The sequence below is a fragment of the Glandiceps talaboti genome, chromosome 10 (genome assembly GCF_964340395.1).
Source record: "Glandiceps talaboti chromosome 10, keGlaTala1.1, whole genome shotgun sequence".
Taxonomy (NCBI): Eukaryota; Metazoa; Hemichordata; class Enteropneusta; family Spengelidae; genus Glandiceps; species Glandiceps talaboti.
In genome coordinates, this window is record NC_135558.1 from 19,711,359 (window position 1) to 19,735,481 (window position 24,123).

The window sequence follows — 24,123 nt, forward strand, 5'->3', positions numbered from 1 at the left end:
GGCTGGCTCAATTGTAATGAAATTTGGAATGTATGATTTTTAGTGTAATGGCTAGACCTGGTTAGGTTTTGAGCCAGATCTGTTAATGTTTAAGTAGAGAAATTTGCATATTAACTAAATCAACTAATTAAGAAATATCTTAAGACTGCATACTTCAATTTCAATATAATTTAATATATTCGATAAACATAACATACATTTGTCCTATAAAATTTGTTAATGTACCTTACAGCATTAACAAATAATTTGCATAATTAATTATTTTCGGTAATTAGGCTATATCGTAAGACTACATACTTGAATTTCAATATAATTTAGTACATACATTAACCATAACAAAGCGGATATGTCCTATGAAATATTTGATATAGCTGACAGTCAGTTTTAATGAAAAATTTGCATAATTAATGATTTTAGGTAACTAGGTTGTATCTTAAAAATGCAAGCTTCAAATTTATTTTCAAGGTACATATATCAATCATAATAATACGCACCTGTCCTATGAAGTTTGTTCCTACAACTTTTACCTTTAATGAGTATTTTGAATAATGAAAGATATTCAGTAATTAAGCTGTATCATGCACTCTTCAATGCCGTATAATTTGGCACATACATTACCCTAAGAAAGCACGCTTGTCCCAAAACAAAGCCTGTTACCATATTTTTTTTAGTTTAATGAATTATTTGCATAATTAGTGATTCCCTTACGGGAGGCATTCAGTTAAATCTGGTATAAATTGATTGTGTAACTTTTAGTTTTAATGACTCATTTGCAAAATTAATTACTTTCAGTAATTAGGTTATATCTTTAAAATATATACTTACAATACACTACAATCTAGGACACACATCAAATATTATATTTTATTGCCTTGATATTGGATTATATACCTGCGGTGCAAGGATATGATCAGCATGACACGGAGTGCTGATCAAATCCTGGCACCGAGGGCATATACGTATAATCCAATATCAAGGCTATAATATTTTTATTATATGTCATGGGATCGGTTATTTTGAAAAGATTGCCTTTCTTCCAAAAACCACGCGTTGCAAATAGCGTGAATTGTCGCGGAGTGCGACGACTCCAACAATGACACTACACATGTTATGTTACTGCACATGTTATAAAGTTTATACGAACTGAAATTGTTGCAAAGTAGTAATTCCGACGCCATTTTAGTATCGAGAGTATGTTTTACGGTAGAATTTTCATTTATAAACGTGTGTTCCTCACAAATAAATGTTCATTTGATGTACAGAAAAGTGCGTTTTGTTTCTGCATGTCAAAATAGTTCCATGTTGTATTAAGTCAATATGAAAAAAAGAGTTCCGGGTCAATTTCGGTCAGTACTGTAATATACGGACTGCTACATCATCACTCTCTCCATTCAAACAATGCATAAGGGTGTGGTCCCATATAAGTGACATATAATGAATCTTATTTTACATGTAATGGGCAGCTTGTTCATGAAGCTTTTAGTTTGAATATGTCATTTGCTTAATGAATGATTTTAGATAATTAGGTTAAATCTTAGGAATATATACTGCAAATCCAATTATAATTTAGTACGCAAAAAACAAACGGCACGTGTACTTGAAAGCTTGTTAATTTAGTTTGTAGTTTGAATGTGTCATTTCCTAAGCTGATGATTTTTGGTAATTAGGGTTTATCTTACGAATGCACTAATGTCTTTTCAAATTCAATATAATTTGGCACATACATCAACCATAGCAATGTGCATATGTTTATAATATAATTTGACTATAAGGGTTGTCGGTGGCCGAGCTGTTAGCTCGTACGCCTCTTACCTCTGCAGCCTGGGTTCGAACCAACCATGTGTCGGCTGGGTTTGATTTAAAATTTGACCAGGTCTGTAGGTAAGAAGGGTGATGCTTAGTTTACCCTGCCGGTTTTCTCCGGGTACTCCGGTTTCCTCCTGCTCTTTCAACATTAGGGCGTTGCTCTTGTGGCGACCATTCCACAAATTTCCAAATTTATTTGGACGAATAAAGATTATTATTGTTATAAATAATCATTTTCAGTATCTAGTAATTAGGTTACATTTTAGGAATAAATACTTCGAATGTCACAAATCGGTGCATGCATGGATATAGTTTACTAGTGTGTTTTTGTATTGTAATCAGTCATTTGTATAAATAATTTGAGAATACAAGCTCCAAATGCCAATAATTTGGTGCGCACGTCGATGATAACAAATGACACGTGATATAAAGCCATATTATTCGTATTTATTAATTAGTCAATATCTTAAGAATTAAATCGTCATATTTCTTACAGTTTAGTAAACAAAAAATAAGGCTTATATCATGTATGATAGCTATAGCTAAGGACATTACAACAGTCACTGTATGTAGGAATGAACATTTAAAGATTCGGTCATGTAGGTGTGTATGTCTGTCTGTCTGTCTGTCTGTCTGTCTGTCTGTCTGTCTGTCTGTCTGTCTGTCTGTCTGTCTGTGTACCTGTCTGCCTGCCTGCATGTATGTATGTATGTATGTATGTATGTATGTATGTACGTATGTATGTATGTATGTATTGAATTGAATTGAATTGAAATTTATTTCATCAGATAACAAAAAACAAAACAATAAATAAATAAATAAATAATACATTACACTTTCAAACAAATTGGACAAAAGGAAATATACAGGTGTTATCTAATGGGGACCATGAAAATAGTTCAATGTATGTATGTATGTATGTATGTATGTATGTATGTATGTATGTATGTATGTATGTATGTATGTATGTATGTATGTATGAATGTGTGTGTGTGTCTGTCTGTCTGTGTGTCTGTCTGTCTGTCTGTCTGTGTGTCTGTCTGTCTGTCTGTCTGTGTGTCTGTCTGTCTGTCTTCCTGCCTGCCTACCTATCATGCCTGCCTGCCAGCATGCATGTATGTGTATGTATGTGTACGTATGTATGTATGTATGTATGTATGTATGTATGTATGTATGTATGTATGTATGTATGTATGTATGTATGTATGGATGTATGGATGTATGTGTGGATGTATCTGTCTGTCTGTCTGTCTGTCCGTCTGTCTGTCTGTCTGTCTGTCTGTCTCTGTCTGTCTGTGTACTTTATTGAGAACTGCATGTTCATGGTTCAATTCAAGTGAAACATGCTATACATCTTATACATACAGGAATAGAAGGTTTTGGAGGAGCCAGCATTTGTCTATGGGTTTGCCCTGTGGAAATATTAGTGCATCTGTATAAGAAACGATCAGGCAGGATCTTAAGAATGTATACTTCAAACTTCATATACTTACATAACAATGATGCATGCATTACGGAAAAGGAATCCTTAAGTATCCACTATGTTTTTTTTTTTTTAAAAACGTGGATTGTAAACGATACAAAATGTATTGTTTCATTCACTTTCACTTATGAGTATGGAATTGGCATCATCAGACCTCAGGCGGAAGGGATATACATATGATCTGGCAGGAAACGTTTGTACAATATGTTGTCGACTGCTTTTGTAATTATACAACCAGTGTTTAATAATCAATGTCTGCGATTTTATTTGTATTTAGGAAGCTATTGAAAAGGAGTCATTTTACAAACCAATCAAACAGCTAGTGCACGGCAACATCGAAGAAAGCTTTGGTTCTTGTGACGAAGTACTGGAAGGTGAAATGCGTGTTGGTGGGCAAGAACAGTACTATCTCGAACCTCACTCTTGTCTTGTTATTCCTGACAGTGGTGATCAGAAAGTTGAGGTGATAGTGGCAACCCAATGTTTAGCTGATGCCCAGGTACACTACTTACTTAGTACATATGCTTGAAATGCCAATGCAAAGTGCACGTTTTGTTATAGTTGTTAATAGTGATTTGTTATTTCCATAATTAATGATTTTTAGCACAACTGAACTGATAAGGTCTAGTAGTGCTATAAGCATAGCTAGGTGTCTGTCTGTCTGTCTGTCTGTCTGTCTGTAAACAACTTAATCTATATTTCCAAACTTATTCAGCAGATTGGGTCGAATTTAAAGGGAGCGTTCGAATTCTTAGTGTTGTTTAGATTAAGAATTGTACCTGACAAGATGATACAATCAGGGATATGCAAATAAGGGCTAAACTGTGTCCTCTTAGTCACAAATCAATAATTTCAAAACTACTGAGCAGATGGGTTGAAATTTTATGGGAACATTCTTAGTGGTGTTTAGATTAAGAATTATTCATAACATGATTATACTATCCATGATTGCAAATCAGGGCTAAAAATGTGTCCCTTTGGTCAAAAATCTGTAATTCCAAAATTATTGAGCAGATTGGGTTGAAATTTGATGGAAATATTCTTGGTGGTGCTTAATTAGATTGAGAATTGTTCATAACACGATGATCCCATCAGTGATATGCAAATTAGGTCTAACATATGTCTTTGTGGTAAAAAATGTATAATTCCGAAATTACTGAGCAGATTGGACAGGAGGTTAATGAGCATGCATATAGGGATGTATAGATGATGATGTTTTCATTAGCGATTTACAAATTAGGTAAAGAAATCTCAATTTTGGTGAAAAAGTTATACCTTGAAACTGGGTTGAAACTTGGTTGAGATTGTTCTGGTTGTGTTATTCTGCAGTTATTGTTGAACACAGTTGAAGCAATTGGTCCTAGCAACCATGACCACGCCATTAGCATTACATTAGTGAAATGATGATGTATATTACAAAGATAACATCTGGGATAGGTATTTCATAATATTCGAACAATAACTGCATAATAACACGTCGAGAAACATCCCTACCAGGTTTCAGCCGAACTCATCATGTAGTTTTCAAGATATAAGTCTTTGACCAAAATTGAGATTTTGAGACCTAATTTTCATATTGCTGGAGGGATAATCATTTTGTGAATATGCCTACCCATCTACACAAACACATCTCCATAGGCATCCCCATTAGATTTCATCCCAATCTGCTCAGCAGTTTTGACTAAAACATTTTTGACCAAAAAGATACATTTTCGACCTAATGTGCATATAACTTATGGATTCCCCGTGTCATGAATACTTAATTTAAACACCAATAGGAATGATCCAACCCAATTTCAACCCAATCTGCTCAGTAGTTTTGCAATCATAGATTTTCACCAACAAGACACATTTAGCCATATTACTGATGGGATCATCATGTCATGAATACTTCTTAACCTAAACATCCCTAAGAACATTCCCATAAAAGTTCAGGCCCATCTGCTCTGTAATTTTGGATTTATATACTTTTGACCAAAAAAACCCCGACATTTTTAGTCCTAGTTTACATATCACTGACGGACTCGCCATGTTATGAACAATTCTTAAATGAACACTCAAAGAACATTCCAATTAAATTTCAGACCTAGCGGCCCAGTAGTTTATAGAACTCTTGTGGGAGCAGAATATTTTTCCACTCAGTGATATCTCAAAAAGTACAGAAGCAAATGTTCTCCAATTTACTATGTGGCATTGTCAGAGAAATTCGTTCGGAGTTCGTTCTAGCATGGAGCGCATAATTCCAGAGAGTGACTACCATAGAAAATTGAAAGCCCAGAAAGATGACATTAAACCACTGTACAGAGTATTGTTGCGCGTTCTAAATGTTTCCTCATGAAATTTTGGAAGTTCAAGCTGTGTATGTGTCATACGGGGTGCGGAAGAATGTCATTAGTACATGCATTGTACATGCAAATATTTCTGAAATACATGTACAGTATGAAAGCGTCATTTAAAAAAAAAATACATCAAACCAACGTTTCAAAAACTATCCCTTGTTTACAGACTGCCGTTGCTAATGTACTTGGAATACAGTGCCATAAAGTAATATGCAAAACTGCTCGCATTGGTGGTGGATTCGGTGGAAAGGGACCGGCATGTTCGCAGCATGCTGCTATTTGTGCAGTTGCTGTTAATAAGTAAGTAGTTGAGAATTGTCGTCACATTTCCATAATACATGCTTTTATTTATAACCACATACAGTCTGTGCACACATATTATTACGTATAAGGTTCAGAAATCACCATAAACATTTTACATCCATTTCAAACTACTAACTCACTGACATATTTCTGGCTAAAACGTAACTGAATCCCAACCGTAAAGACCATTCTCGCGAACTAGAGTCGTCATTTCTTACGCGACGGTGCTTTTTGGATGGTGCCCTAAAATAGTCTGGTTTACGGTGATAAAGATGGCCCAAACTAGAGCTTTAGCTAACCAGGTTATCTATGATTTTAACCCGCCTTAAACAAATATTTAAATAAATAAATAAATAAATAAATAAATAAATAAATAAATAAATTGATTGGTTAATAAATAAATAAATAAATAAATAAATAAATAAATAAATAAATAAATAAATAAATGCAGGAAAAGAAAGCACTTTGTTTTAATGCTCACCTGAATTGCTTGGGCAGGAAATTGTAAAGGCATTGATGCGTGAAGGATATACATGTATAGCACATAGAACTTGAAACTTTCTCTCCCAATATCAATATCAAAGCAAGATTATTGTAAATGTGAATTGTTATTTTCAATATCATTAACTACACACCTAATGCATTAACAAGGAGTATATGTGAAGTGAATGAAGTGCATTATCAACGTGAATATAAATTATCAGTAAGATTTGATGTGAGCGAGCGTCATCCATCATACTGTACACTATAACACTACCTCATCATGCGGTACAGTCGCCTACCAGGAGACCATAATGAAACATTCAAGTAATCACTCTTCAAGAGTTTATACAAGAGTTAGTGCAAGACTCAACTCAACCATGCAACTCTTACAAATATATGTCGGCTTTGCAAGTAAAAGGTCTCACATTGGGCTGTAACCTGTAGTAGGAGATACTTAGCTAGTGGAGTTTTCTCTTTCAATCCTTATGTTGGGCAGAAGCAGCATACCCCATGATAGTTAGGGAAGAGGGTGTTGGAGGGGTGTCCTCCTCCTTTGGTGAGTACTTTGTTTTGAAAATTAGGACATGTAGGAAGCCATTCAGTATCAAACGATATACATTATCGAAAGCCATAGATGTTCTTGAAAATTATAATAACCCTGAATGCATTATTGTGCAACTGCATTGGCTATATTGATATTGTCTACACTTTACATTACAAACAGATATTTCGGCATACACACAAACTCATTTGGGTATTGACTGCCTCATAATTATATGTACGGTTGGTAAATGAAGTGAACACAATTTTTCAAACGTACAAGGTAAACGACTGCTCTTGAGACAGACAGACAGACAGACAGACAGACAGACAGACAGACAGACAGAGGGGGAAGCGCAAACATTCGCTTTGCAGTCACCTGTCTTATCACTGAATATACTCCTTGGAAATGTACTCGATAAATGATCACTCCTGATGTTTAATTTGGTACAAATCATGAACAAAATATTTTGGGGCCACCCCTTTCAGACCATCAGAATTGTATTTATTGTTTTGCGTGGAAAGTTAATTACTATAGCACTTTTAAGTGTGTATTTTTATTTGCTTTTTAAGGGGTGGGGGTCATGAAAAAAACCCAAGAAATTGGGGGGGGGGGGGGCTAGTTATTTTATAAGCTCCCGTATGGGAGCTGATGTCGTGTAGATATCTATCTGTCTGTCTGTCTGTGTAGAAATTTTGTTCCACTGATATCTCAAGAAGTATATTGATCCAAATGTTCTCCAATTTACTATTTCGCATTGTGAGGCTGTAACATAGCGCTGATTAGATTTTGGTGGGAGTGACTTGCACAACTAATGTACATTTGCATAATTAATGACTTTATAAATATACGGGCGGAATGACTGCACCAAAATCAATAAAACTTGCTACATCTACAGATCATACATAGATATACGAGTACATGTTCAGTTCAACTCTAGTTTATTTTGTTGTAGGGGTCACCAAAAAATACAATGCTCTCAAGGAGAAACCTCCACCCACACCCCACCCCAAACTTAAAGGTATATACCCCTCAAAGAATTGGCTTCATATTGCCATGGCTATTTTCATTTTATTACAATTTTGTTTCTGAACTTTATTACAAATATCGGTAATTTTTGTTATATATCTGTCGTTAAAGGAAAGTATTACAAGTTTAGGCAATTATTAAAATTGTTGGTTATATTACATGAAAAACGCAATTTCTATTACAAATATAAGCGTTAATACAAATGCCGACAATTATTACAAATGACGCTTGTACACTGCTATCACTACTTCAGACTATATTCTTTGCATTCCAATTGGCGTTTACTATGTATCATCGCATATATGGTTCATGCTATAAACTGCAGCACTTTGATATAAAAAGTCCTAAATCATTAAAACTTCACCGTATTGGGGTCGAATAGTTTACCCAGTCTGCCATGGGTGAATTGTCTTGCTAACCACTCTTAATCAGGAGTTTAACGATCGAAAATCGTGAAAATTAGTGTGTGTTTTTTGTAAAGGCCGGCACCGGAAAAAAAACTGACACGGTGTTGTCTCGGCATCGCAAATAACATTGTATTTAAACATATGAGGATGTAGAATATCTGTAACTTACGTCTCTATTGACATTGTTAATAAATTGCTTCTGAAAGGGGGAAAGAGATGACATTTCACAGATGATCACTTCAGGTAAAAAATCTGTCATTTTTTTAAAATAAGTGATGTGACCATTGCATAAAGTCCGCCCTCTATTTCAGGCACTTGCATTCATACTGATAGTTCAATATGCACCTCTCTTTATTTTATGACCTTCAAACCGAACGGCATGCAATTTACTAAGTTGCAATGTCTGTAATGAAGACTTAATTGTGTATCGTAAAATAACTATCGGTATCAAATCGTTAATCATGCTCATTAATCATTAACTAAATATTACTTCTACCTACCTGTATCATTGTAAACGAAATATCATTTTATGACATGCATAAATTAAAATTGAAAAATTGAAATTGAAATTGAGAGAGAGAGAGAGAGAGAGAGAGAAACAAACAAACAGACAGACAGACAGACAGACATTTAGAGAGAGAAAGAGATAGAGTAAACATTGTGTTGTTTGCCTTGTAGTGAAATTCAGTTATTTCAGAATGCAGTTAGTTCCGCCTTTTATATTTTACTATTGTCATTAGATATGTACATAACAAAGATATATGTTTTCGTCATCTAACACAATTATCAATTGTTACTACATAAGAGCAAAGTGTCCAGTCCGACTTATATTGGAAAGGGATGAAGATATGAAATCCACTGGTGGAAGAGCACCTGTACTCTTCAAGTACAAGATTGGTTTCACCACACAAGGGAGGGTTGCCGTATTGGACGTCGCAGCTTTCATGGATGCAGGCGATTCACCATATGTGTGCAATGCGGTAAGTTAAAAAAATTGAAGTGTTACTTTCGTAAAGGATTGAATGGATGGGGAGAGAGTCGGTTTATTTATCCATGGGGCCAACAAAAACTTTACTCTCTGTACAGACTGAACCACGATGGCTCGCAATATTCCATATTTCTAAAATGGGATGACCCTTACTCTCCGGCAGACTTTTTGATACACATAGACAAATCATCATGACTCAGAGTAGACTACTTGATTACGTCTCGTAAGAAAGCACGATAGTGATCATGTATTAGTAACTAATCTTTATACAAAGCATTGAAATATACACAAAGGGTATCATAGTTTCATGGCAGTAAAATAAGAGTGGTAGAGCGGGAAACTCAGAAATGCAATATCCAACTTCTGCAGTACCTGGTACAGAGTTGACATGTCACACTGGACATATCTACTCACATCACTTTGTTTCCTGATATATGCAAATCTGACTGAATCGTGGCCATATTTGTGATAGCCTTCTGTGTCAAATGTTGAAATTAAGCCATTTCTTGCGTATCAGAGATACTTTGTCATATTCATTTGTTGCCGATTTCTTTTAAATCATTTCTACAGGTAGTATAGGGGGAAACAAATAAACTCAAGAACTGTTGTTAGTGATTATATATTTTTTTTACTGAATGGTTGCCATATTTGGAGAGTAAACTCAAAATATTACTGCAGAACTAAACCTTAATATAAGATTTCTTATAAGAAAGTGACCTCGGCTCTGACCTTTTGGATGAATTATCAAAACCAGGCTACACATGACCAATTCCAATGATTTATAAATTAAATGCAAAGCAGGAAGTATATTTTATAATACATATATTGCTTGCAGTGCTGACGAACCTTAACTGAATGGTGGTCATATTAATTTTGTAAACTCAAAAACGTTCCTATATGGAGACTTCACACAAGGGTTAGGTGAAGAGCCTGCGAGTGTCTTGTTATTCCTCTAAGACTCGTTTAAGGTTTCTAAAAGGCAATTTTAGGCTGACTACAGCCTTCAATAATTTCCTAGTTTAAAACACAATGCCAAAGGGTAAGGATGAAATGATAAGAAATGTTAAATAACATCATGAAAGTAAAAGGTCAATGCACCTGGTTAATTCCTTCTTATCGAGCTGGGGAAGGGGGTGCTTAGGGGTTTCTGTTAGAAGCTCTGGAGGTTTATTTGACTCTTTGGAGGCAGGTTATAAGTTTACGATAGCCTTTAAAAAATAATTATCAGCTTCGAAAAATGTAATTGTTTTTTTTTTAAGTTTAAATGCCACTATAGGTGTGGCAACAATAGAGAAATGTACAGAACCATAGATTGATTTTGTAACGTAATTTTAGCTTTGTTTTCAGATACCAGATTATTGTCTTCAGGAAATGTATGGAAATTTCCATGACAAGAGTCACTTTCGTTCAAGAGATATGTGAACGAACCAACGTATAAACTAATACAAAATCACATCATTTTGCTATCAAAACTGGTGTACTATCTTTTTTTTGCAATTTACATAAAACTATAAGGTGTAAAATATGGTTAATCTAGTATATATGTCAGATGTTCCATGAATGCCGGTCACCAGAACCTTCTTTAATCTTCATGATTGTTCACGTTGGACAAGATCTATGAACTGCTAAGGAAAGACATCTTATGTTTTTAAAGAGGTGACAATGTTGTCACTGTGAAGAAATGAAGTAATCTATGAATTATTCAAGGAAAGGTTATTTGGCACGTGTGTCATACCCTAGTCTCATGACACAATTGTCAGACGAGGATTTTTCACATACACAAAAAGTATTCGTGATTGTTCTGAGTTCAAAACACTAAACCTAAACAGTTTCGTATTTCACTTGCAGCGGCACACAGAGTTAATAAAGAGCGTTATAAAAACATTATGGTTTATTGGGTATTAAAGTAAGCATATCAAATGAATCGCAACAAAGTTAACATAACATCAACCTTTGTATCGTGTAATGCCTTAAACATGCCCTAGCTGCACCATGCCATTTTTGTCATCAAATAACCAAAGATATATGTACTAAAGGTTGGTAAATTAGTTGTAAAAAGAAGCTGTGTCTGTTAGATTATTAGGTGTATCCGTAGGTGGTGTAGTGACAAGTGTTTATCTTAAGCAAAATGCTTTCACATGGTTTTGAATGTTAAAACTGCTCTATGTCTAGTTTGTAACTGTTGCATTATTTGTGATCAGACAACCCCAATCTATTCACTGGGAAGTAATACAATAACAATAGATAGACACACCTTAAATTGTGATGGATCTTATCTTTAATAGTGCAGTAAAAGGGTGTGATTCGTGAGTGCGGACCCAGAAATCGTATTGACTTGATTTATTGTGCCATATATCGTGTATATAGCATTACAGATATGTATAACCATGAGATTTATTACTATCCAGGGTGTGCGTTGTTATGACTTATGTAACAAACACTTTAACGGAAAAACGTTCTCGTTTTAAATTTTCTTAGGAAGAAATCCCGAGCAATGTACAAAAACACGATGTGTTCCTATTCGCTGATAGCATGGCACAATGGCGACCAAATATCTTGAACTAATTCTTAGCAATTGTTCAACTTTATAAGCTATTACATTGGTTCCTGTCTGTCCGTCTGTCCTTCAATGTGAACGAGCTCACCAAAACGGTCTTCTCCAAATTAAAACTTTGCAAAGTACACTTTTCTTTTACAGATTCTAAATTATATCATTGAAAATATTTGCAACGTCTATGATATACCCAATGTCAGAGTTAAAGGCTACATTTGCAAGACAAACAAACCGTCTAATACTGCAATGCGTGGGTTTGGAAGGCCACAGTCGGTCGTAATGATCGAGAGCTTGATCTCTGATGTCGCATATCGATGTGGATTATCACAGACAAGGGTAAGCAAACAAATGTTCTATGCTACTTATTGAAACGAATTTTCCAAGATTCGGACAATATATCGAGAATTCTCGGTACCTATAGTATTTCAAAATTTCTTAAAAGTTACAGAAAGGTATACAGAATAGGCGACGACTTATTCTAGTACTTGTGTCACTTTTAAGTTATGATATTGTAACAGTGGTTTATTAAGGAACAATAGACCACCGGCCTTTAATATAACAATTTAAGACAGACTATTGTCAAACAATATATCGGTGCGTTTTTTTTATTGCAAGTCAAGTAGTATTAGGTCAATTACATAAAGTATCATAACTAGAAATTTACATGAGAATAAAAAATAATGAATATTATTGTGTAACAAATATCGCCACATTTGACTGAATGTTTGGCATATAAATTTGTCTTGGAAAAAACTGACCTCATCTACAGCTATCAATAAATATCACATTGACGATGCCGCAGAACTAACCAGCAGGAATGACACAAATCTCAATTTAATGACGTATTTACCATGTAATCTTTTAATATTAGGTTCGTGAGTTGAATTTTCACCGGGAAGGTTTCGTAACACATTGTAGGCAGACTATCAAACAATGCAATACACAGAGATGCTGGGAAGAATGTCTCCAACAAAGTAACTTCTATCAGAGGCAGGAAATGGTTATATCTTTCAACAGGTAATTGGTGTAAGTGTGGCAGCCTAAAATTCACAAGTGTTGGGACGTTTAGCTGTTGCTTTTCCCCTGCATATGCCACGCCCAGTTAGTCAAACATAAAATTATAACAGGAATTCTTGTAGTGACTATTGAATATGGTAGTCATGATTACATCGCAAATCGCAACCGTCCACGTTTGTTCTCTTATAATTAGGGGGGTGATGCTACAATTACGTCATATCACAGCAGGAAAAGATTAATGCCAAATAGGAATTCGATCCTGACATCTGGCCGAAGTTTCATTAATTAAAGTACACTGACGCTAACGAAATGACAGGCGTGGTAGGAGAAAGGCGAGGGCCAAGAATCCCAACACGACTGGATTGTATGTGAGAAGTGTGGCGTCTTTATATTATGAGCGAAGTGCTAAGAGTATTTGCGATAATGTATAATTCCGGCCATAATATCCAGTGGACAACACATGTAACTCATAGTGTAGCATTACGTTTTCCCTAACGAGTTGAATGTTTTACCTCGAAGTTAAACATATAAAACTACATTTGTCGACTGTCGTGAAAGTTCACACACGTCTGTATATATACTGCCCACAAATTAAAACAAAGTATGCATGACATATGTCTGTCTTTATTTTTCACCCATGAGCTCAAAACTGTCTTTCTATATATATATATATATATATATATATATATATATATATATATATATATATATATATATATATATATATATATATATATATATATATATGTATATATATATAATTGACTGGATGTAGATAAAACCACATAAAAGTGCTCAATACGGGTAGTAGAGCGAATTATATACAAGTTTTGAAAATTTGAACCAAATTATATGCTATAGACCCTACAGAACTGTTTCATGAGGTGAGTAGTCCTCACTCATCAGGGGTAGATCTACCCCTGATGAGTGAGGACTACGCACCTCATGAAACAGTTTTGTAGGGTCTATAGCATATAATTTGGTTCAAATTTTCAAAACCTGTATATATATATATATATATATATATATATATATATATATATATATATATATATATATATATATATATATATATATATATATATATATATATGCCACTGCGGTATAGAGCACTGTCTTAGCAGATTGATACTCACCGAGTTATATATATATATATATATATATATATATATATATATATATATATATATATATATATATATATATATATATATATATATATATATATATAAGTTTTGTTTCTGGAAGTGCAATGATACACTGTTCAATATATACTACTTATACTTCTTCAATAACCCATATTTGTCAACATTTTAAGCATAGTAATTACGTTTAATTAATATGTAACAAAAGTATGTTTGGGAATCAAAAAATAGAGTTCTAAATTTTGCATAAAATGTGCTGACAAGTAAATGAAACATGTACTGTGAAAAAAAACACTTTTTAATATCAAAGTATCAATAACTTGGGTAGACAGTGTGCATGATGAGTTTTGGTATGTAACTGTCTTTTGTCATCCAATTTACCTTTTCAAATAAATCTATATATTTGGCAAACACATTAATAGGTGCATATATTTTCCTTAGTTTTGTGGAAAATATTTTGCATGTCTTTCAAGAAAATCTGTTGACAAATTTCTGAAATTGCTACTCCTTCTACAATAGATCATTGATACCAGAAGCAATGAAAATATATATTCAGAGACTCATCAGTTTCAATTCTACGTTTTGAAAATGGCAAAAATATTCTTAAAAAATCCTGTACACAGGTGAAATTTGACTGACTTCAAGGAGCTGATGTCTAACAGTACAAATCAGAGAGAGTTTGGGGTAAAATCTTGTACAGTGTGATACCGCTTAGTACCCAGTTACCAATTGACAATATAGATTAACTCCAATGTTTTTGTTATTTATGCTGATCATTGCAATGCACAGACACCTCGTTGATGTAATCACACGGGATTACTATGTCCCAGCGCGCCCAGATTTTATTCAGTAACCGATGCCCGCACATATTCGAGGCTTTATTATTAATATTAACGAGCAGTGAAAGAAAAAGTTGCTCTTGGTCAGTTCGCTAGTTATTCCTGATTTTGCCAATTATGTTTTTGTGGATTAAACATATTACAATTTTTCATATATAGCTAGACAGTCGAAAAATCGTTTGTCCACATGTTTCCGAAATCTGTTAGTCTTAAAAATGATGGTAGCAGAGCGCACTGTAAAATTGCAATTGCATGTTCTTGAGATAAAGGCATTTACAAAATCAAAACCATATAATTTTAGAAGAGCTTCAAATGACTTACAATTTAAAATGACATGAATATACAAATGTGAAAATAAGCAGAATTATGACAATTAACTGCTATTGTACACACAAATCAATGGGGGGGGGGGGGATTTCCTGACTTAAAAGGGGCTCTACCTCGGACTCTCCCCTGTACTATTAGATAGGTAACCTTTGCAAAAAAAGAAATTTATTTGTGCAAGAAGGCACGCATGTGGTTGGTACATTCACTCTCTCCACTTTGTTCTAGTGGCCGCGATAAAAAGAAATACTGAGCTGATTACTATTGTCGGTCATTAGATTGATACTATTAAACAGTAAGACATGTTCATCCTGACTAATGTATATTAGTTGAGATAGTAAAAAATATAATGTAAGATCGAGAATGGATTTATCAACTTAGAGATAAGACAACAGTGGATTAGCTTTACCAGGGAATCATAAACCAGTCCTTTAAAAACAATTACAACTTGTCAAATTAACATTGACATTGGAAGAAGTAACAATTTTGAAAACGTGAATAACACGGCTGTGTCATTTTGTCTCCTCTTGCTAGGCAACACGAATGGTTGAAGAGGGGCATTTCCATCAATCCGTTGATGTTGGGAGTTGGATTTGGTACCAAAATGCACATGCAGGTGAGATTAAGATACACGATACATAAAACCTTTGTTAACATTTGTAAAAAAAAAATAATAATGGTGATATTGAGAATACACCCCTGGGAGCAAATTCTCTGAAAAAAAATTCTCTGAAAATGTTTTGAAAAAATGAGTTTTCTTCATTGTAACAGAATTATATGTTCAGCACATGGCAAAAGGATATGCATGAATTGCAACCACCTGTTTTGTTCATGCGATTATAGAGTAATAGTTTGGAATTCTCAAGAATGTTATTGTCTGAAGGCAAGTGTACGTTGTGCCTGTACTTCATTTTTAGCTCTGCTGTCAGCAAAAGCTGCGCTGAGCTTGGGAGTTAGATTAATTCTCCGTCGGCGTCTGTCGTCCATCATCTGTCCGTCACCTGTTCTACTTTTATCTTCTCCTCTAATACTGCATGGTGTGTAGGTGTCAGTTGATGAGCAGTTTCTTAAAGTTCTCAAGAATGTTATTGTCTGAAGGCAAGTGTACGTTGTGCCTGTACTTCATTTTTAGCTCTGCTGTCAGCAAAAGCTGCGCTGAGCTTGGGAGTTAGATTAATTCTCCGTCGGCGTCTGTCGTCCATCATCTGTCCGTCACCTGTTCTACTTTTATCTTCTCCTCTAATACTGCATGGTGTGTAGGTGTCAGTTGATGAGCAGTTTCTTAAAGTTGATTGAATCATTGTTATGCCACTTGGGTCTAAAAATGCATACAAAATCTTCGTAAAAAATCCTGGGCCAATTCAGATGAAATGTGTTGTGTAGGTGTCTTAGAATGTGCAGATATAACTTTGTTGAAAACTAATTGACTGGGTCATTAATATGCACATTAGGTCTAAAAAAGGAATTTTTGGTAAAATGCTTAAAATCTGGGCCAATTGAGTTGAAATTTCTTGTGTATGTATGTGTCTTGGGATGAGAAGAAATAACTTTCTTCGTCAAGACAACGTGATTCGGTTATTCATTGCGACATTCGCAAAATTAAGGGTAAAGGTATATTTCTTGTGAAATGTGACTATAATGTAAAAGTACAGTGTTTTACCAAATTTCTGCGTGAAATGTGTTCTATAGTGTGCGTGATATGAAAGTACTAACTACGTTATTACTTTGCTAAATCAAAACTGCATCCTCGGAGAGCTGAACAGCTGAACCACTACTACACATGTTACAAAATAGGAAGAAAAAAAACAGTGGAGGGTCATGACTGGGCTATGATATCACATGACCCGGATCATTTGACTGATATTTTCATATTGTACAAATATTATAAGTGCGTGTGATACATCTCATGGCCATATGATAGTGTTCTATGCATGGGTATATTTATATGTATTACCATTCAAGTGAAATATAATTACTTGTATACATGGAATATACTTGTGTAAAACGCCATAATGATAATCAATAAACTTTATAGAGTGTGATTCGTCTCTAAACAAGACTTCGTAGCATATTAATTCCTTGAGCTACACACAACACACAATATTACAGAGTACAACTAAAGTTGCAAAAGGAACAAAGAGCCAATATGCTCTTTCTTGTTTATATTTGTCGTAAAATAGTTTCAATCTACCCTGCAGTCCGATAGCCAGTTTATACACGCCTAGTGTCTCTTTGTTCACAGGGTAATGCATTAATTCAGATATTTCTTGATGGGTCAGTTCTTCTTACCCATGGTGGTGTTGAAATGGGACAAGGACTCCATACTAAGATGATACAGATAGCTAGCAATGAACTGAATGTTCCTGTGGAACGAATTTATATTTCTGAAACGAATACATCTAGTGTGCCAAATGCTAGTGGTACTGCTGCAGATACTGGTACAGACCTCAATGGAGGTGCTGTAAAGGTAAGAGTTAAAGTTCAACATAGCTCTACTGTCTTTCGTGCTTTAACATATGTGACCATGATTTTCAAAGCTTATTTCCTGTGTATGGTGTATATCATCATCATCATCATCATCATCATCATCATCATCATCATCATCATCATCATCGTCATCATCGTATATGGATTGCATCTATAGATAGGGGTGCTTCAATACATGGATTGGGTGGATGGATTGGATGTATAGATGGATGCATAGATAGACAGATGGGTGGGTGGGTGGGTGGATGGTTTTGATGGGAAGATGGATCAATTAAATGGATTGGATAGAGGGATGGATGGATGGATGGATGGCTCGACAGATGGATGTACAGATTGATTGATGGATATATATATATATATATATATATATATATATATATATATATATATATATATATAGATGGATGGATGGATTGATGGAGTGGGAAGGGAGGAGGGAGGGAGGGATGAATGACTGTACTTGTAATGTGATGGATGGATCGATAGGTTGATATTCACATGGCTCCATATTTTATTTACATTCTACAGTTAATGTTTATTTCATTTAAATTTCGCGCTCACGTCGTTTAGTTGATAAATCAACCTATTTGTCATTTTGGTTGTCTGTAGGAAGCGTGTGAACAAATTATGCGGAGAATGCAACCAATTGTTGATGACCATCCTGCAGGATCTTGGAATGAATGGGTGAGTCTCTGAACACATACTGTACAGTGGTTAGACCAACATTTTGTTAAAACGTGTACGTGGCACCATTTTATCGCCCTACTCTACATAAACAGAATAGGTTAATTTCATTTTGTGTTCTGTGGAGTTGCACCCAAAGGTGGCTCAAATAAATATGTACCAATGTTGGGAATACTTTTGTTGCGCTAGACAATAGTAACATTTTCGCTGAATTACACCATGAAATGTAGCAAAGTTCAGATTGTTGTCGAGTCAAAGTTAGTTTGTGTCATGATATCTGGCTCCAATTCTGTTTATTTAGATGTAGTTGGGTGAGAATAGTCACACATAATATATCATTAACACATGATTATGAATATTGTTGTAAACATTTTAGTGGCTTGTGAAACTAATGACAGTGAATAAAGGACAGTCATATTTCAGTGTTTAACATTTGTTGAAGTTCTTCTTTCTGGATTCAGTCGTTTCTCGATACCATTGCCCCTAAACACAGGGAAGCTAATGTCAATTGTTGCACGTAAATTTTTTTTACTCAAAGCTGTCTTTGTTTAGAATCCAGTCATATGACCTGTTATAAATAGACTATATCGTGCACGGTGATATTGCCAGCTAGCAACTGACATAAACTATTGCCCGGAACTATTGCCCACTGAATTTAATTCGACCGATGCATGTGCATCTATTATGCACATCACAATCATGATGTGTTGCATACAGTGACACCAACAAGCTTATATATAAATAGAATTACACGTGAGTTGTTTGGGCACTCAATCGTGCTCCTACAAATAATATGTCACCATTCAATTGCTATCTGCAGGTACAATATGGAAATGCATATTGGAAGGGAATATTTTCGATGGATAATGAACTTTGACAAATGATGAGTGAACATGTGCATAGTATAATGAAGGAATGGTCGGTTTAACATATTTTAATAACACAATTACTCAGGAAATATCCAAAAGTAATGTCTTCCCTCAGTCTCGAATTCTATAACAAACAATTTTGATAATTCAAATATTGGTAGAGAGTTTCAACCATTGTGCTGGCACCAAATTGAGACATTGCTCTTCTACTCGCTATCATGTGCTATTATTTGATTAAATTACCTTGTCTCATTCGGGCACTATTAAAAAGCATATTACTCTTTGCGCCGTTATGTAGCAACTATAATTGCGACTTATACATAACAGCCCTCGTGGTTATAGACATCTACTAGTGCCCTCATAACCAGTAATGGTATAGGCATAGTGAAGTTTATGGTACACGTGTTGCCTGGTATCACGAACGTATGTAGTAAATGATATACAATTTGAAATTTGCATTCTTCATATAAAGAATAATTAATGGACATCATTAATTATGCAAATAGCTCCCTACAGTTAGCACTAGTAAAAGCTACATTGCCTAGCATAATAGGACACATATATTTTGTTACCATGAATGTGTGTAATAAAGTACATTGAACTTGAGAAATGAACAAAGAGTAGACTCATAGAAACCACACATGAAATTTGTGTGCATGTGATTTAGATTCAGCTTCGTTTAGATATTAAAGGAATAGCCAAGTATCAATGCGAATGTAAGTGATTGTTTGATTGAATATAAACGACATACAGCTTACTAATATAGTCTGGACATTCGATCATTTGCATACGGCCAGAGTTGAATCACAAATGGCGCGCTATTTCATGCGTTCTTTCGAGTTGCTATCTACATAACAATGCAGTGTTATTTTAGAATGTTCTATGTACCATGTTCCAAAGTCACCTACTCGCATGTTTTGTAGCTTCAAAAAACATAGTTTTATGTGAGATTTTACATAATACCATTTTGTTTGATCCATGTTCATTTCAAGATTTCTCAGTTTCATTTCCGTGAAGAAAACATACCTCTCATAAAACGGCCTTGGCTAAGAGAAAGGCGCACGGGCTAAACATATCACATACACCATTCGATTTATTAAATTCTACTCCGATGAAGTCCTGCAACGTAAAATCTGTCCAAGCAATGATATTCAACTATATCTCTGAACATGTAACCTAGTTTGTGTTTAGAATTTTAGTGCTACGTATTCTTGACTACTGTAGGTTTTATTGGCCCGTTTTCCGTCCGTACAAGTAACGTGTTATCAAAACACATGTAAAAGAGATTAGGGTAAAGCTAGGGCTGATGCCATGGCCAATAACTTAACACTTGGGGGTTCACGTAAGTTTTGGAATTCAGTGCATATTACGATGGGTGGCCATTCCACTCTTCCAACCAGTGTGGGTGGTAGTAATGGTCATGGAAATATAGCAAACATGTGGAAAAAGCATTATGAAAGTCTACTTAATTCTGTCAAAAACAGTTGTGATAAAGCATTTGTTTTGTCCTCGTTTGACAGAGTTGATTTTCATGATACAATGGTGGTTACTGCCAATTAGATTAAAGAGTGTGTAAAGAAACTTGAAAAGGGAAAAGCATGTGGTAATGATGGCATCGCCTCAGAGCACCTGATCTATGCTGACCCTATTCTTACCGTTATTTTGAGCTTGTGTTTTACCAGCTTCTTCATCCATGGTTTTTTACCAGAGATGTTTATGCATGCAGTTATTTGTCCCATTGTGAAGGACAAGTCTAAGGACCTTACATCAGCGGATGATTATAGTCCTATCGCATTGGTAACGGCCATTTCGAAATTGTTGGAATTGTCTATTTTATCACGTATTGTAACTTTAATTGAAACCAGCGATCTACAATTTGGATTTAAAAGTAATCACTCTACAGATATGTGTATTTTTGTACTCAAAAAAAATTATGGATTTTTACAAGCGACATAACACACCTGTATTTTTGTTTTTCATGGACGCTACAAAGGCTTTTGATAGGATTAATCATTGGACATTATTTAGAAAATTGATTTATAGGGGCATTCCAACATTTATAGCCCGCATTTTACATTATTGGTATAGTAAACAATTATTTTTTGTACGTTGGGCTTCTGCAGTGTCAAACCCCTTCAACGTTAGTAATGGTGTGCGACAAGGTAGCATTATTTCACCTAAGCTTTTTGCTGTATATGATCTAGTACGAAGCTTCAGTCGGCCCGCGCTGGATGTTACTTGGTAAACACTGTCATAAACCACCTATTCTATGCAGATGATCTAGTTTTGATCTGTCCTTCAGCGAAAGCATTGCGTAAATTGATAGGTATTTGCGAGCATTGTGGAAATGACCACGATATTCTCTTTCATACTACCAAAACAGAATGTATGGCTATTTTCCCGAAGTCTTGGAAACCGGGTAGAATTCCAAGCGTATTGCTATATGGCAAACCTCTGCACTTTGTGAGTACTAAAAAGTACCTAGGTTATATTGTGTCCTCATCAGGGGAGGACAACGCAGATATACAAAGGCAGCTTCGTTGTGTATATGCTCGAGCCAATTTGATCGTACGTAACTTCCATCATTGCTCTCAAAATGTGAAATGTACCCTTTTAAAAAGTTTTCTGTATAGTATGTATTGTATTAACGTGTGGTGTAAATAACTATAGCACTAAACAGATATCCACCTTCAAAGTGGCCTATCATAATGCGTTGCGTTTGATTTTTGATCGTAAACGTGATGTTAGTATCAGTCATAATTTTGTAATTAGGAATATCCTCAACTTTACTTCATTGCAACGTAAGTTGTTATTTACATTTTGTGAACGTTTAATGGACAGCAAGAATACTGTTATTTACAGTTGTGTACATTCCGATTCCTATTTCCATTCTAACTTTTGGAAACACTTTAGGTCGATTCTTTATTAGTGCTTTTTGTACTTTTTAGTTTTTATTTTATGGAAGGTTTTCACTTCAGTGTTACATTTTAGTGCTTTCTTTTCTTTCTATTTGTATGGGCCGCTGGCCTGAAATAAAGTATAATAATAATAATAAAAAAAGGTATTGTGCTAAGAATTACCGCACAGTAAATAACCTTATGAAAAATCACGAAATTTGACCACAGTCTTTAATTTTGCCGATAAAGTAAAATGAGAGTCAAGCTTACAAGGCAGTTTTTATTTTCGATAACTCAGTTGGAGTCATCAATTATCAGCTAAGGGTTATCATTTATATGCGATGTTTTAAAAATAATAAACACAATTGACCCATGTATTTTCCAGATATAAAGTTCTGACTGTTAATCCCATGTGATTTTCTTGTTGCTTGTTTATGTGTAAACATCTATTTCATCAAAGAACATATCACTTTACGTATATTTTTTTTTGGTGTCGAACATATGTCACTTGGATAAGTCATGACGCACTCTGTGATCAATCGATAAAAATGTTGTAATTCTTTCGGACCATTTGCTGGAATTTCCACTTCTCAGAGAGCCTTATTCATAATAATGCTTGCCATGTCGTATTTAAAGATTCAAACTTTACAAAAGCATAAAATTCTATGAATATCTAGACCGAAGTAGGATTTCAACGTTAATGCACGATAAATATGCGCAGACAGGCTGCACAGACGAATGTCCAGACTGTACAGACTATGAATGTTTTTTTTTCTTTTTTTTTAGTTGGTATTAAATTAGTACTGGCTGCCTTTTTGGGATCTGCTTTTAAATTGAGGGTTTAAATCCTTATTTTGGAGATTTCTGTTGAATAATTAACTTTAACACTCCGTAATATTTTTAATGAGGTGTATTGACTCACCTATGCCTAAACTCGTGTGTATAAAAAATCGTATAAAAACGTAATGGTTTGTACTGACTCTAAAATCAGTGTCTCCATTGACCTGATTATATAAACATTCATGACGTAGGCCTCGAAATGATACGTTAAATATACCAGCTGCGCTTGTGCCTCAATCGATGCAGGTCAAACTAAGACAGTGACGTCTTCAAAACCATTGCGTATTAAACATGTCTCTGTTGTAACACTAAAAACAATAATGAATTAGCAGGATTAGTTGTCTTTTCGAATATTAAGTCATTGAACCATTATAGGGAATATATTTGTGATAGTTTGATGAAAGGAAAATGTCCCTGTTGCGAGCGCGCAATTGTAGAGGTTTAAGTATAATACGCATGGCCTAGGTTATTAAAGCTAACTACCATCCTTCAGAGAAACTCAGTTTCTTTATTGTTGCACATTTGTACACATTTTAATTGTCTTGCTATCCCATTAAGGTAAACCTAGGCAACACACTATCAATATGAAATATTTCTTTTTCAAATATCTTCCTTACCAGCCACATTATCAGTATTTACTTCACATTTGTTATACTTTTTCAAAACAATTTCGACTGGAAAAAAAGAATGAATATTACATCAGCAAACTGTTCAAGTGAATTTCTAAAGGTTTCAGCTAAATTATTCATAACAGGTTATGATGCAGGTTTAGTCATCAAGATAATCCAGCTTATGAGAAAAAATCGAGGAATGTTAGATAGGGTAGTGCGTGGAAATGTTAATCAGTAGCGATCATGACAGAGTGTACGAGTGGATATAACGAGCAAGATGTAGACAATGTACACTGAATAGAACTCTCTGTTTTATCAATTAGGTCCAGGCAGCCTATAAGGATAGGATAAATCTTTCAGCCGTTGGTCATTTCATGTAAGTAAAAGCTAAAGATACTGGTCTTGTATTTGTTTTGTTTTTAACAGGATGTGTTACATTATATTGTAATTGTTTTAAATATGTTATGTATTGATTTT

The 24,123-nt window shown here is 34.7% G+C and overlaps 1 protein-coding gene across 1 annotated transcript in view; it reads left to right on the forward strand.

The window, feature by feature from the left end:
• The window catches only part of LOC144440734 (xanthine dehydrogenase/oxidase-like), a 42,507-nt gene that overhangs the window by 13,855 nt on the left and 4,529 nt on the right, over positions 1-24,123 (forward strand). Inside the window, exons 11-19 of the mRNA XM_078130117.1 lie at positions 3,567-3,788; positions 5,795-5,928; positions 9,197-9,371; positions 12,078-12,269; positions 12,805-12,950; positions 15,793-15,874; positions 17,501-17,725; positions 18,355-18,429; positions 23,970-24,022. Of these exons, the coding sequence (XP_077986243.1) occupies positions 3,567-3,788; positions 5,795-5,928; positions 9,197-9,371; positions 12,078-12,269; positions 12,805-12,950; positions 15,793-15,874; positions 17,501-17,725; positions 18,355-18,429; positions 23,970-24,022 (1,304 nt within the window). The remainder of the gene's footprint in view (positions 1-3,566; positions 3,789-5,794; positions 5,929-9,196; positions 9,372-12,077; positions 12,270-12,804; positions 12,951-15,792; positions 15,875-17,500; positions 17,726-18,354; positions 18,430-23,969; positions 24,023-24,123) is intronic.